The sequence below is a fragment of the Acanthisitta chloris genome, unplaced genomic scaffold (genome assembly GCF_000695815.1).
Source record: "Acanthisitta chloris isolate BGI_N310 unplaced genomic scaffold, ASM69581v1 scaffold19399, whole genome shotgun sequence".
In the NCBI taxonomy this organism is placed as follows: Eukaryota; Metazoa; Chordata; class Aves; order Passeriformes; family Acanthisittidae; genus Acanthisitta; species Acanthisitta chloris.
In genome coordinates, this window is record NW_008691041.1 from 67 (window position 1) to 14,114 (window position 14,048).

At 39.4% G+C, this 14,048-nt stretch overlaps 1 protein-coding gene across 1 annotated transcript; it reads left to right on the top strand.

Moving 5' to 3' along the window:
- Positions 1 to 318: 318 nt before the first annotated feature.
- PPP2R3C (protein phosphatase 2, regulatory subunit B'', gamma) lies at positions 319 to 13,684 on the top strand (the record flags this gene model as incomplete). The annotated part of the gene is made up of 12 exons (XM_009082089.1): positions 319 to 446; positions 1,531 to 1,635; positions 2,193 to 2,305; positions 3,101 to 3,198; positions 4,757 to 4,827; positions 5,552 to 5,684; positions 6,838 to 6,893; positions 6,967 to 7,042; positions 7,627 to 7,763; positions 9,317 to 9,454; positions 12,562 to 12,621; positions 13,233 to 13,684. Coding segments are annotated over 12 exons (1,304 nt in total), but the record flags the coding sequence as incomplete, so codon positions are not given.
- Positions 13,685 to 14,048: the final 364 nt, after the last annotated feature.

Sequence of the window (14,048 nt, forward strand, 5' to 3'; positions counted from 1 at the left end):
GATGCTGCCGCTGTGAAACAGGAACTCTGGGGCTGTGTGAGCCGCCCCCAGGGATCTGCGGCAGCTGCAATCCTTACAGAGAGTCAGGGTGCACTGAAAGTGCTGCTGTGCAAGTACTAAAAATACATATGTGACATAGTTGATGTATCGTATATAATTGACATAATGGGTCTGTGCTCCATTCATTTTCACCTAATATTTGTGTTACTAAGCTGCACAGCTGTATAAACCCTTACATTAACTCAATTTCTCAAGCCCCTCATGGCATTAGAATTCTTTTTCGAGTACAGTAAGAAAATTCATTTCTGTGTCAATCAGCCAAAAAGAGTGAACAAGAGCTAAAAGATGAAGAAATGGAATTGTTCACAAAATACTACATGGAATGGAAAGGAGGAAGAAAAGGTGGCAACACGTCGTACACAAACATACCACGGTTTTACTACAGGGTAAGTGAGGCACCCAGATAAACTTTAGCAAGAGCCTGTTCTGTGTTGTAAGGAAAGTTGTGTTTGTTCAGAGGGACCCTGCAGCTTCAGAATCTTAAGTCACTGATGTGGATTGCTTTTATTTTGTACAATCATGAATTTCAAAAATTAGAAGTAATTACTAAGAGTCTCATGAAAGGTCATGAAATAGTTTGTTAATCAGGTTTTCTGCTAAAGATAGGAAGTTCTCTTTGTCTTTCAGAGGCAGTTCCAGTTCTACCTGAATTTTGACACAGCAGTGTTATAAATCTCATCTGGTTTCTGTTCAGATGCCGTGGGATGTTGCTTCATAAAATTGTGGTCATTGGTCTTGCAGACTGTAGATTGGTTGCTTGCATCATCCAGCAGAGATGCTTGGTCCAGCAGCTTAGGTGTGAGATGGGTCAGGTTGGGATAGGAGCACAAGTTGACATCTTGGTATTGCTCAGCTGCTGTCTAACCTCTCATGGTCATGTATTCCCTAGGATCTTGAGTTTCTGCCAATGAAGTTCTCAAGTACCTATGTTTCAGTTGATGAATACTTGTGCAACTATCCAAGTTCAGGTAGTGCTGTACAGTTTGGCACATAAATATTGGCAGAACTTTCATACTATGTGTTCTTCAATCTTATCTGTTGGCCGAAACAAGTATATTAGACATTCACACTTTTGACAGTCAGGCCTACCACAAAATAGAAAGTGCTGCTCTCTCCTGAGTGAAAACATAATAGGAAGCCTCACATGTAAAAGGCATTTGCTATCTTGCAGCCATGGGAAGGTGCTTACTGAGTGGTTTATCAGGTATGAGGTGCAGCTCTGACTCTCATATTAAAGATGTCCTGCTTGAAATAAACACTTCAGAATTTAAATGGTCTGAGACAGTGTGCAAGTGATATCCTTGTAGCAGAAGCAAGTGTTGTATGACAGTCTGGTAGACTGGCTGTTTTCTGTCAAGTAAACAGCTTTGTCAAAGTGTATGACTCAGGACTGCCCAAGAGTACTTGCTGGATTTATAATCTTTGAGTGGCACCACTGTGCAGAAAATTGAAATCCCACAATGTTTCTAGCTGCCTGCTGAAGATGAAGTCTTGCTTCAGAAATTAAGAGAAGAATCTAGAGCTGTCTTTCTGCAAAGGAAAAGTAGAGAGCTGTTGGATAATGAAGAGCTGCAGGTATGAAAATATTTTCTGTATGTCTTGCACTACCTTTTGAAAGGATTTTGCTTTTCTCCTGAGTTTGATTCTCTCTGTCTGCCCACAGAACCTTGTGGTAGGGTGCTTTGTATCTGACAGGTTGTGAAGTACTAGCTAAAGCTGAAGCACACTATAGTCTCAAGCTGGTAATGTCAGTGTAAAGCTTCCTCCTTATGATGTCTCTGAGATCTAAATTAACAGGTTCGGTTTTCCAGCACATTGCAGTAATTTCCCTTGTTCTGTTCATGTATCACTGGGAGACACCAAAGATGGCTGATCTTACTGCAGTGCAAAGACTAAAGGGGTGTGACCCTAGAAATCCTGGTGAGAGGGGGTATGTGTCTGTTTAACACCTGTTCAGAGCAGTGGAAGTAGTGCTTGCTCACTTCTCTGGCTGAACTGATGTCGTGCACTGATTAACTGAGAGAACCATGCATCAAAAGTGCAGTTTTGCTAAGTTTCTTAACTGATGTGTCTTAAGCACATTGACACCTCTACAGAGATACCTTCTTAACCAAATATAAATGTCGTTTAAGAATCTATGGTTTCTACTGGACAAACATCAGACATCACCAATGATCGGGGAAGAAGCAATGATCAATTATGAGAACTTCTTGAAAGTTGGTGAAAAAGCTGGACCAAAATGCAAGTAAGGCTTTCTTCTTTTGTATATGCTCACTTTGGCTAAACCTAAGTGCTACTATAACTTCCGGTTGCTAAAATAGATAGAGTTTGAGGAGATAAAATAGTGTCCATGTAGTTAGTGATAAACTAGTTGCTTTACATACTTGCAAAGGTGTATTGCCATATGTCTCTGAGGGATAGAGATGCCTGCAAGGGCATCCCTTTGGGTGCATCCCTTTGAAGAAGAAATTTTTATCAGCATGAGCATTTTTATGATGTTAGTGGTCAGTAGTATGTTCAGTATTTGAACTGGAAATCATGTCTTCAGTGATATTGCCAACCTTCCCTAATGTCTTCTGATGCAGAATTTCCTACCAGGTGTTCTGTGTACAGCATACAGTGAATGTTCCTGCTTTATGCCCCTATTGCAGGTGGCTGTTGTTCACATAGCTTTGTAATTGAGCTTTGGGCAGAAGCAAATGAGTTGTCAGTACTGGCAGTTCCTTCTATGAGTATATTGTTGTAGAAGATTGGAAGTTACCCAATATGCTGTACTAAAGAGAAATTAAATTGAATAAAACCTCTCAAAAGTCCCACATCACTGAAGAGTCTTGTGAGCAGCAAAGGCAGCTGCTTTTTATTGAATTTACCATTGTTTCATGGTAGGATCCCACTCGATGAGAGTAGTGTAGCACATTAACACATTCTGTCTTTTTAAAACATTATTTTGCAGTATCTGTCAGTTACAGGTATTGTAACTGAATCTGTCAGTGCAGTGTAAGCAGATGCATAGAAGTAGCTTTGTATTTATGTTTTGCAGGCAGTTCTTCACAGCAAAGATCTTTGCTAAATTACTCCAGAATGATCCTTATGGGAGGATATCCATCATGCAGTTTTTCAATTATGTCATGCGAAAAGGTTAGTTGATGCTTCTTCCATGTTAATGAGAAGTTGTTTTACTTTAAGGCCTACCCAGGTGGACACAGCAGAGGTGCTTTCAGAGCTTTTTTTTCACCCAAAAGTTTTAAGTCTTGTGTATTTATGGTGATGCCTTTTTTTCTACACAAGCAAACAAAACACAAAAAACCCACAACCCATCGCCAAATCACTTCAGAATGTGTGATGCACTTACCTTTAAACTTCAGCCAACAAAGAAACAGCCTCACTGCATAATCCCCTGCCATCCCTGAGTGACACTTGGTCCACCTTGAAGAGATAAATGTTATGGACAGTTCATATTGCGTAAGAGGAACTTTTGAACAGATTCTTCATAAAATGGGAGTTCAATTTAACTTCGAGTGTGTGAATAATGGTTTTTTATGTCTAATCTATACCCCATTGCTGTTACAGAGCTTTTAACAATGGCCTTAAGCACATTGTCCTGTAGATTGTCCCATTACTGTGCCCTCTCATTGCAAAAAGAGATACTTGTCCTGTTCTGATTCTCCTGGAGGAGGCAGGACCTTTGGCTGTAACTGCAGCATCTTGTGCTATACAATGGGTTGTAGCAATCTGAAATGACATTGTATTAACAGAGTGAAAATGCACTGCTGCATGTCTCTTAGGTCAGTGAGAGAGAATGAATCCATATGATTCCATATAGCCAAGAGTGTGTGCTTGCAGCCCAGAGGGCCAGCTGTATGCTGGGCTGCATCAAAAGCAGCATAGCCAGCAGGTCAAGGGAGGCTATTCTGCCCCTCTACTCTGAGACTCATGAGACACTGCCTGGAGTACCATGTCCAGGTCTAGAGTTAGTGCCTGAAGGTCACAAGCCTCTTCTGTGAAGACTGAGAGAGTTTGGGGTGTTTGGTCTAAAGAAGGGAAGGCTCTGGGTAGATCTCATTCCAGTCTTCCAGTACTTGAAGGGAGAGTATGACAAAGAGGGAGAGTGACTTCTTACACAGGTAGATAGTGATAGGACAAGGGGGAACAGTTTTAAACTAGAAGAGGAGGCATTTACATTAAATCTTAGGAAGAAATTTTTCAGTTACTCAGAGGATGTTGAGGCAGTGGAGCAGGTTGTCCAGAGAGGTTGTGGATGCCCCAGCCCTGTCGTGTTCAAGGCCAGATTGGATGTGGCTTTGAGCAATCTGGTCTAGTGAATGGCATCCCTGCCCATGGCAGGGGGTTTGGAACTAGATGACCTTTGAGGTCCCTTCCAACCCAAACCATTCAATGATTCTAATGCACACCAAATAAAATGTTGTGCCTGCTCAGCCTTTCTTTCACATCTAGTTATTTTAAGTCAGTCTTGGCCACAGTGTAGTGTATATTGCTAGTGACTCTTACCAATTTAGAGACTGAAACAGTGTTTCTGAGCAGTACACGTCATGGCTTTGCTTAAATTTCAGAGGAATGGGAAGAGACACTTAACATCCTACAGTGCCTAGTGGCCTTTAGAATAACTTCAAATTTTGGTGAGAACTCAAAAGCCTCATGGGTTTCTTACATTGTAATTCTGTTTTCTGTGTCACAGTATGGCTTCATCAGACAAGGATAGGTCTCAGCTTGTATGATGTGGCAGGACAAGGCTACCTCAGAGAATCTGTAAGTGAGTTCTTGATTAACTTAATATCTGTCTTTAATCAAATGACAGAGCATCAGAAAGAGTCCAGTTTTCTTCTAGTCTTGTCTCGTAAAAGCTTATATCATAATCCAGATTTGGAGTGGGCACACTTTGGATAAATAGTGGTTTCTGTGTTCTAGAGATTGGGTGGTGGGACTGCTGCTAGCCTCTTTAACATATGGGCAATTCTTTGAAAAAGGCATTGTAGATACTGAGGTTTCATGTCATTAGCACTTCACTAGATTTAGTAGGATATAGTAAAAATCGTAAATTAATTATTTTTCTGTGAATTATTCTCCTGTTCTAACAGGAGTTAATGTTATAAAATAAATAAAAATGTCCTAGTTACCACTCTACTTAAAAAAATCTATTAAAGAATATTCAGCAATGAGATAATCCAAGTAGGAGTTATGCATTGATATTTGAAAAAGGTACAGCTGAATGCATTTATATTTACATGTAAATATAATCTACTTTTAAGTTCTGCTTTATTTGTAGATCATTTCAGTCATGGTATCACATGTGCATGTGTGTGATCTGGGGTTTTGTGCATGGAGACTGAAGCTTTTTTTGCTGCTTTCATGGTCTTTACTGCATTGTTGCAGGGCTGCATTTTAACAAAATAAACTTGAAAGCCAGGGTGGAATATAGCAAGCATGTGACAATAGTATTGCTTAAAGCTTGGTTTCTTTCTTAATTCTGCAGGATTTAGAAAACTATATTTTGGAGCTCATCCCTACTTTGCCACAACTGGATGGCTTAGAAAAATCTTTTTACTCCTTCTATGTCTGCACAGCAGTTAGAAAGTTCTTCTTTTTTCTGGATCCTCTCAGAACAGGTAGGTCTGTGTTTACAAAATTCTAAATATGTTGGAGATTATGACTCTTAAAATGTTTCCACTGAAGCTACTTGTGTTTTCAAGGTAGTGCATACCTGTCGTTGTGGGCTTTTGTTCAGTATTTGATGATGAATCTCCACTGAAGACCACGAGTCTTTATTGTGGGTCTAATAATCTACTTTTACAGCTAACGAATTCCTGTGAGACAACTGTACTACCACAACTGATGGGTATCTCATAGAAACTGACAAATAAGATATTGTTTCATCATTAGCAGTAGCTAATTTTAGAAGTGCTTGAGGATGAACAGAAGACACAGCAACTAAGAACACAGCTGCTTGTCAGAACATCCGCAGAGCTGTAGAAATGCTCAAAATGGTTATAGTGATGTGATTCTCCTGTGATTAAATTTGTGTGCACCATGTAGACCCACTAGAAAAGGTTTGCAGTTAGGGCTGCTAATCCTTGTAACAGATGTAGCTCCCTTGGACACCAGATTGGTTTTTTTGTGTGCCCTCGATTTAAGCCCCAAACTGCAGGTGTTTTCAAGATCTAGCTGTGCCACTTGAAAACATCAGAGTTGTGTGGGCAGTAGCCTCTGGCAGAGGTAATTACACACACATAAGGAGGGTGTGTGGGAAGTTGTAATGCCATTATTTTGCACAGCTGTTAGTGCAGTGTCTGTGCACCAGTCAAGAGCTACATCAACAGAAGGGCATTCTGCCACCTTACCTTTGTGTCACATCTGTAGTTTCTGAAGATGTAAAAGTATCATATCACTCAAGAGTCTCTTATTACTCCAATGAATGTTTTAAGCATCCTTTCTTTGCATTTTTTATTTTACATTTTGAGTTGAACACTCCAATTTTTAAATCTAGTTTTCTGGTTTTTAAGACTTCAGGATAACTCATCTTCTGCCAATATCAGGCTAGTTTTATTCAGTCATTTTATAATTTTTTTTCATTTTATCTCTTAAATTAGAGCCTTATCCTTGATGTTAGAAGTTGTTTTTGTTTGGTTTTGCTTTTTTAAAAAGACTTTTCTTTTCTGCTCAGAATGCTTTTCTTAAGTAGAACCACCTAAATGAGAACAGTCGAATGAATATGTTGGCTGAGCAACTGTTAAGATGTATTTTTACCTTTTCTTTCTGCAGGGAAGATAAAGATACAGGATATTTTAGCTTGCAGCTTCCTGGATGATTTACTGGAGGTAAAAATCTCTTAGCGTATACTATTGTATTTCAATTTACTCTTTCTGAATTCTAACTCTATGTTTCACTTAGTTAAGGGATGAAGAACTTTCGAAAGAAAGTCAGGAAACAAATTGGTTTTCTGCTCCTTCTGCATTGAGAGTTTATGGTAGGTTCCTTTATATGTGAACACTTCTATTCTCTCCTCTCTGCCTTGTATGACTTAGTCACATCCTTAGTGTTATTTTTCCTCTGTTTTCATCATGTTAAATCCTCCTGCTAACTTGTTTTTCAAATCCTGTAACCATCCTTTCACTAGATCTTTCTGACTTTACAGTTTTGGTTCTCCACTATTGTTCTTTATTACAGTTTTATAATCCATCACCTTGTGCTTGTTGCACAAGGTACAAGATTCCTCTGTAGCCTTCTCTTTTAACTGTTCTGTTCATGCTTTTGCATCACCTTTAGACAGCATATCTGTTTAAAATAATATGCTCTTAGCATTCTGCTTCTTTCTCTGTGTACACAGCTGTTACCTTAGATTAGAACTACTAACACCTGGTTATGGAATCTCACTTCCTCTCCCCTGTGTTCTGTGCTCATTTATTATAATTTATGAATATTATTGTGGATCTAACATATTAATTTCATGATGAAAATTAAATGTTGAAGTATTAAATTTTATTTCTGTGTTGAAACAGTTGTTTGCTGATAGAGGTATATTATGGTTTGCTCTCTATATCTCCTCTCTAGGTCAGTACTTAAATCTTGATAAAGATCACAATGGCATGCTCAGCAAAGAAGAGCTGTCTCGGTATGGAACAGGGACTCTGACCAACATATTTCTGGATCGTGTCTTTCAGGAGTGCTTAACTTATGATGGTGAAATGGTAATCACATATTTTCACTTTGTTCACAATATAAAAGCTTTAGCTCATTTTGTTGGGAAACATCTTATAATCAGTATCTTTAAAATAAAGAGTAGCTTGAGGTAAAGTCACTTCTGTTTGTCATTGTGCACACAAATGACCATGTGGCAGAGTAGAAAATTCATTTTCTTAATAGCCAGGTGATTGCAGTGTGGCATAAAGACAAGTGGCTTGTTTTGAAAAGCAGAGGTGATACAGAATCCAGGCAGCCTAGGATAAAGCCTCATGTAGATTCAGTAACAAAAGTGCATGCTGAAATCAATGCAGCAATGGTTTTTATTTACATGTAATTCTTCAGAGAGTACCAAAGACAAATGGCACACTTGAAACTAGTGCAGGTTAGCTAACCTGTTTACTTCAGGAAGACAACAGTGTTTTTTATTGTAAGCTTTCCATAGGTGTGAAAATGAGAAGTCTAACTAAATTAGAGTTAAAATAAAACCTACTTTTTGAAACCTTTACTTAGTATTCTGCCACTCTTGTTTGTCTGCATTCAGATGACTGAAATGTGAAGTGATGAATTACAAATTAACTGTACAGCTCTTCTGCCACCTTAGCAGTGTTTTATAGAATCACATAATCAATGACATCATGAGAGATCTTCTTCGTTGCCCTTTGCTGGATTTACAGCAGTAGGTTCACCCCTCTTGTAAGGGGGAGACCAGACTGGGACCCAGTGCTCGGGTGTAGTCTAAGCAGTGTTGAGTAGAGAAGGATCACCTTCCTTGACTTGCCAGCAAAGCTTTTCCTAATGCAGCTCAGGATGCTGTCAGCAGCCTTTGCTGCAAGGGCCACTTGCAAAGCTCTTTTCTGGCTAGCCAGCCCCAGCACATACAGGTGCATGGGATTATTCCTCCCCAGTGCAGCATTTTGCATTCCCTCTGTTGAACTTGATGAGGCTCCTGTTAGTCCATTCATTATTCCAGTCTGTCAAGCTGCACAACTCTGTGATATCACAGGTAAACAGGGTTATTATACACATTGTCACAACTATATCTTGATTGGGACACCAAGAGTCAGTACTAATGAAAAAGAGAAGTGTGATACTTACTCGTGATGTCTGCTAATGTTTCTACCACATGATTTGCTAAACCACCAACTCTGCTCTAAGGATTGCATACTTAATTTGCCATAGAGTTCACTGTTTGGTAGCAGTAGGCTTAGTGCCACTGGACATCTAATTTGTGACAATGAAAACCATTTATATGTTTTTTCTTCACTGGTTAGGTATACATTAAACATTGTTTAAAAGTGTAAATATAAGCATGATTAATTTGGATTTATGTTGGAATCCTTTTTTGCCTCTAAAATGGCAGGATTTCCTATCATCAACAGTCATTAAAAACTAACTTTTCTGCTCACATTAGTGGCAGCAGCCATTTTCTATTTCATGTTGTCTTTTTCAGAAAATAGACCGATCCCCTACAATGAAATAGCTGCCAATTACAGAGTTCCTGCTTGCAAAATCAATTTAGAAAGAAGGCTGTAATAAACATGATTGTATCTACTTCTAGGACTATAAAACCTACCTGGACTTTGTGCTTGCATTAGAAAACAGAAAGGAGCCTGCAGCTCTGCAATATATTTTCAAACTGCTTGATATAGAGAACAAAGGACACCTGAATGTCTTTTCCCTTAATTATTTCTTTAGGGTAAGTCTCTTTATACAGGTAGGCCATTTTCTGTGTTTGTAGTGTTACAACCTATGTGCTCCTGCATGCAGATCTGCAGGAAATCACTTTAAATTGCCAGTAAGCCTCAGGGAGGCTAGTAACAACTTCTAAGAAGACTTAAAAAATTTTTTTTAAAAATCCAAAAATTGGAAAGATTTCAAAAGGTATTTACAGCATTTTATTCGCAGTTGAAATTAACTGTTTTGATTTGGGTTAGGAAATATATTTTCTATTGATTTGGGTTTTTTTAGATTGAAGTTGACTGAAAATTTTCTAATGACTGCCTATTAAAATCTCTTATGATGGTTCTAATTGACTATTTCCCATGGGTTTAATTTCCACTGTAATCCTAAAATTCAGTAGAAATGAAAATAATGAAATGCAGTGATGGGTCTGTTACCTGTTGCTTCTAGAACAGATTTAAAATAAGTTTAATTTGTTTTTAGTTGTTAAAATTAGCTTCAGATGGTAAAGTTCTCCTCCAGCTGTGGTTTGTGTGTGAGTGGGTTTTTGTTGGGTTTGTGGTTTTTGCTTGTGATTTTGGTTTGGAGAGGGAGCAGATGTTGTGTTGTTTTGTCTTGTTTTTCTAATAGATACCTGAGGTATCTTGGAAGGGGAAATGCCACGCAGTAAAATAGTGTTTTTGCTGTGGATGGTTTAGGCTGAGTTACGAGCATGATGCTTTCTTCATGTACAAGATCCCTTCAGTGATATCTCTTCAGACAGAGGAACAAGCACTTACAATTGTCTTTATCTGGATCTTTGTTTCATAACTGTAAAAAGGACTGATGTCATTGTACTTCACAGTATGTTCAAAGTATGACGAACAAGGTACATACTTCATTGAGCTCATTAAGTGAAGCATTCAGGCCTGCTCAAGGCATAACATCCACATCATTTCTTCATCAGAATAACTCTCTAGTTCAGCATGAACTTTGACAGTGACTACAACCATACAATTTTGTAAAAATACAACTTCTTATCTGAAAGACCTTTTCTTAAAAGGAAAGTTTTGTTTTGTTAACCAACAAACATCACCCACTCCAGCTCCAACCGCAAGCAACCAAGCGAAAAAAAAAACCACAACTTTTTGTCTCTTTGTGCCTTGGAGCCATCAAACAGTGTAGGTAGAATGGGCCTTTGGAGGTGACCTCCTCCCACTGCTCAGAGCAGGGCCAGCTTCGTGCCTAGGTAGAGTTGCTCAGAGCCTTGTCCAGGCGAGTTTTGAATCTCTCCAAGGACTGAGGCTCTGCAGCCTCTTTGGGTAGTCAGTGTGTTCTGGTTTTTGACTACCCTGACTGAGAAGTCTCTTTTCCCATCTTTGTCTAATTGTACTACCTCTTGCTGCATTCTGTGTCTGCTGCCTCTTGCCCTTTCACTGTGTGTCTCCCAAGAAGTGTCATGCTGTATTGTCTCTAACCACCTGCTAGGTATTTGAAGATAGTAATGAGATTTGCCTCACCACCCTGTTCTCCAGGGGAATCATCCCCATCTCAAGCCTCTCCTCTCAGCAGTGCTGTGCTTTAGCCCCTCAAGCATCCTCATAGCTCTCTAGTGGGTTCCCACTGGGTTCTCAGTGTATCATAAAGGGGAGCCCAAAGCTGTGAGGCTGCGTCTGGAGTTCTGTGTCCAAATGTTGAGTCAGGATGAATAATCATTTCCCTGAACCTGCTAGGTGTGCTAGTACTAATGCAGCCCAGTATGTATGTGCCTTCATCACTCCAAGGGCACTGTGCAGATTCCTATTCAACTTCCTGTGCACCAAGACCTCCAGCACCTTTCCAGCCAAGCTGCTCTAGCAGGAGTGTACTGCTGCTTGGGGTCATTCTGCTGTGGGGCAGGCAGCAGTTTTGTACATGCCTTTTGGACTTCATCATGAACTTTGTTTAGTAGTTTTAGCTGCCTTGTGTGCTTCATGGGCAACTGTCAGGTCAGGACTTGGCAGTACAAAAGATCCCAGAGAAACTAAGCAGTGACTCTTGTCTCCCTGCTTTTACAGCTCACTATTCCCAGTACTCTCTCTGTTTCTGTCCACAAGGACGTAGGGTTCAGGGAGGGCAGGGGCCATATAAGCTGTCTCTGATTTTAATAAAGGGTGTTAATTTACAGGTTTACATTTTACAAAGACATGAATTTTACTGTTATCATAGGACGTGATTCTAATATGAAAGCAGTTTAACAAGGTAATTTTGCATAAATAACTGTGGCAAAGCTCTTTCTATGTATGCCTCTAATTACCTATTTAGTCTATGGTTCACTTATTGAAAAGGCTCCTTGACTGCAACAGATACTTGATCATACTCCAAAATGTGTCCCCCCTTTAAACTTTTGGAAATAGTGTTCAAAGTTTTCCCTGAAGTCAGAACAGTTCCTTTTGACTCTGTGGTGTAAGTCTGGGTAGGTCTGCACTTACAGAGGCTGTGCTGACACAGCTGTCCTGACAATGCTCTGCAGTTTGTGCTAGTGAAACAACTTTGTTCATAGTTGTTACTTGTGGGCATAGGTTTGGTGATGTAGGTGTTTAAATAGTACCACATTAAAAGAATTCATTTGTCCCTCTGCTGATTGGTCTTTACCCTTCTCTTTCCAAGCCTGCATTCTGTGTCAGAAAATGTAGCTGCCTGGTTTGAGTGTATGAGTATCTTAAGTCTTGAGTGGTAGTAGTCAAATATATCCCATTTGCAGAGTGCTCAAACACTGGTCATAATGAAAGTAGGATTCTTACCACACGAAGAACTGAACCTAGAGATGTGTATCATTGATAATGCTAACTCACCCCTGCCTCACCTGTGGAAGAAAAATGATTGCAAGCTGTAGCTGCCTGGTTTGAGTGTATGAGTATCTTAAGTCTTGAGTGGTAGTAGTCAAATATATCCCATTTGCAGAGTGCTCAAACACTGGTCATAATGAAAGTAGGATTCTTACCACACGAAGAACTGAACCTAGAGATGTGTATCATTGATAATGCTAACTCACCCCTGCCTCACCTGTGGAAGAAAAATGATTGCAAGCTGTACCATGAATGCTTTGTACACTGTCAGTATAATACTGCACTAGTCATTCCTAACTTCTTTTTTTTTTTCTAGGCTATTCAGGAACAAATGAAAATTCATGGACAAGAACCAGTTTCATTTCAGGATGTCAAGGTTAGTTTTACTGAACAAAGTACTACATGAATCTTTGAATAAGCATTTCATAATTTAATTATATCATAGTTTCTAGGTGGCTGTATATTTGCTTGCAGAGTAGTAGAAATGAGCTGACTTGCCCTACTCATAGGTTTGAAAATCTCTTTCTATTCAGCAGTTGTTCTGTAAGATATCTGCTATGTTCTAGTAGTTACTTAAGTACCTGTTAAATGCATGTTGCTGTTTATTACACTTGAAGGTACTTGCTAAGTCCATTTTACAGTTCGGAATCATCCCTCAAGGGGATGGGGGGCAGACTGTTGACTTACAAAAACCAGCCTATAAAACTGTCTTTATTACTGTCTGCTTTATATCTAGCAGTTTTAGTACTTTGAGGGTGAAGCCTCCACAGAAAACCAAACGCTTCCTTGAGACATGGGGGCTGAGCACACTGCTCCTAACTGTAGCCAGTCAGTGTGCTTTGTATCTTCAGTGCTTTGGGACTTAACAGCTGCTTTTTTGTAAATTGGTGTGGGTGGCACTAGTTACCCAAAGATCAGTTTGTATATGGTATGAAATAGCCATTATTGTGCTCATTAATGTGTGGGGTTTTGACTTTCCTTTCATAGGATGAAATCTTTGATATGGTGAAGCCTAAGGACCCTTACAAGATCTCCCTTCAAGACTTGATCAATAGCAGTCAAGGAGACACTGTTACCAGCATTCTAATTGATTTGAATGGGTTCTGGACATATGAGAACAGAGAGGTCCTTGTGGCAAGTGATAATGACAGCACTGCTGATGTTGATGATACGTGACTTCGAACAGGAGCAGACTGTATCCATACAGATATCTCAACGTGATGCACCAGCTGTTGGAAGCTGGAAACATCCATTATCTGAATCAATTCCTCTTCCATTTGACTTCCCTCCCCTTCCTTTTCTGCCCCTGCCCCCATATAACATAAAATATGGTACGTACAGGAATAGCAGAACTAATTTCTGAAATCAAAAATGCAAGTGCTGATGAAGAGGCAAAAATTACCTTTTGAGGTTTTTAAAATAAATATTTTTTGACTTTTTTTTCACATGTACCAAGCTCTATTCTTATTTAAATACCCTACTCTGAGTGTGAATTTACCCTGGAAGTAAAGGATGTGGTTCTTGGTATCTTCAGCACTGGCCTGTATCCACTCAGCCATCCCAAGCCTCCCGCTGCATTTTGTGTGGCTTGCCCCATGACAGCACTGTTGAGCATTCTGTTGTGAAGGCAAAAGTCTTCAGTAAGAGATAAAGGATCTAGGCCTTTCTCTTCTATACATGTCCAGCTTTAAGTGTCTAACACAAAGGATAAATAAACTATTAAACTGACTGAATAGTTACCTAATTTTTAAGAGGTTTGTTAACAGAAATAAAACTGCACTAGCTTCAGGTCTAGTTAAAACT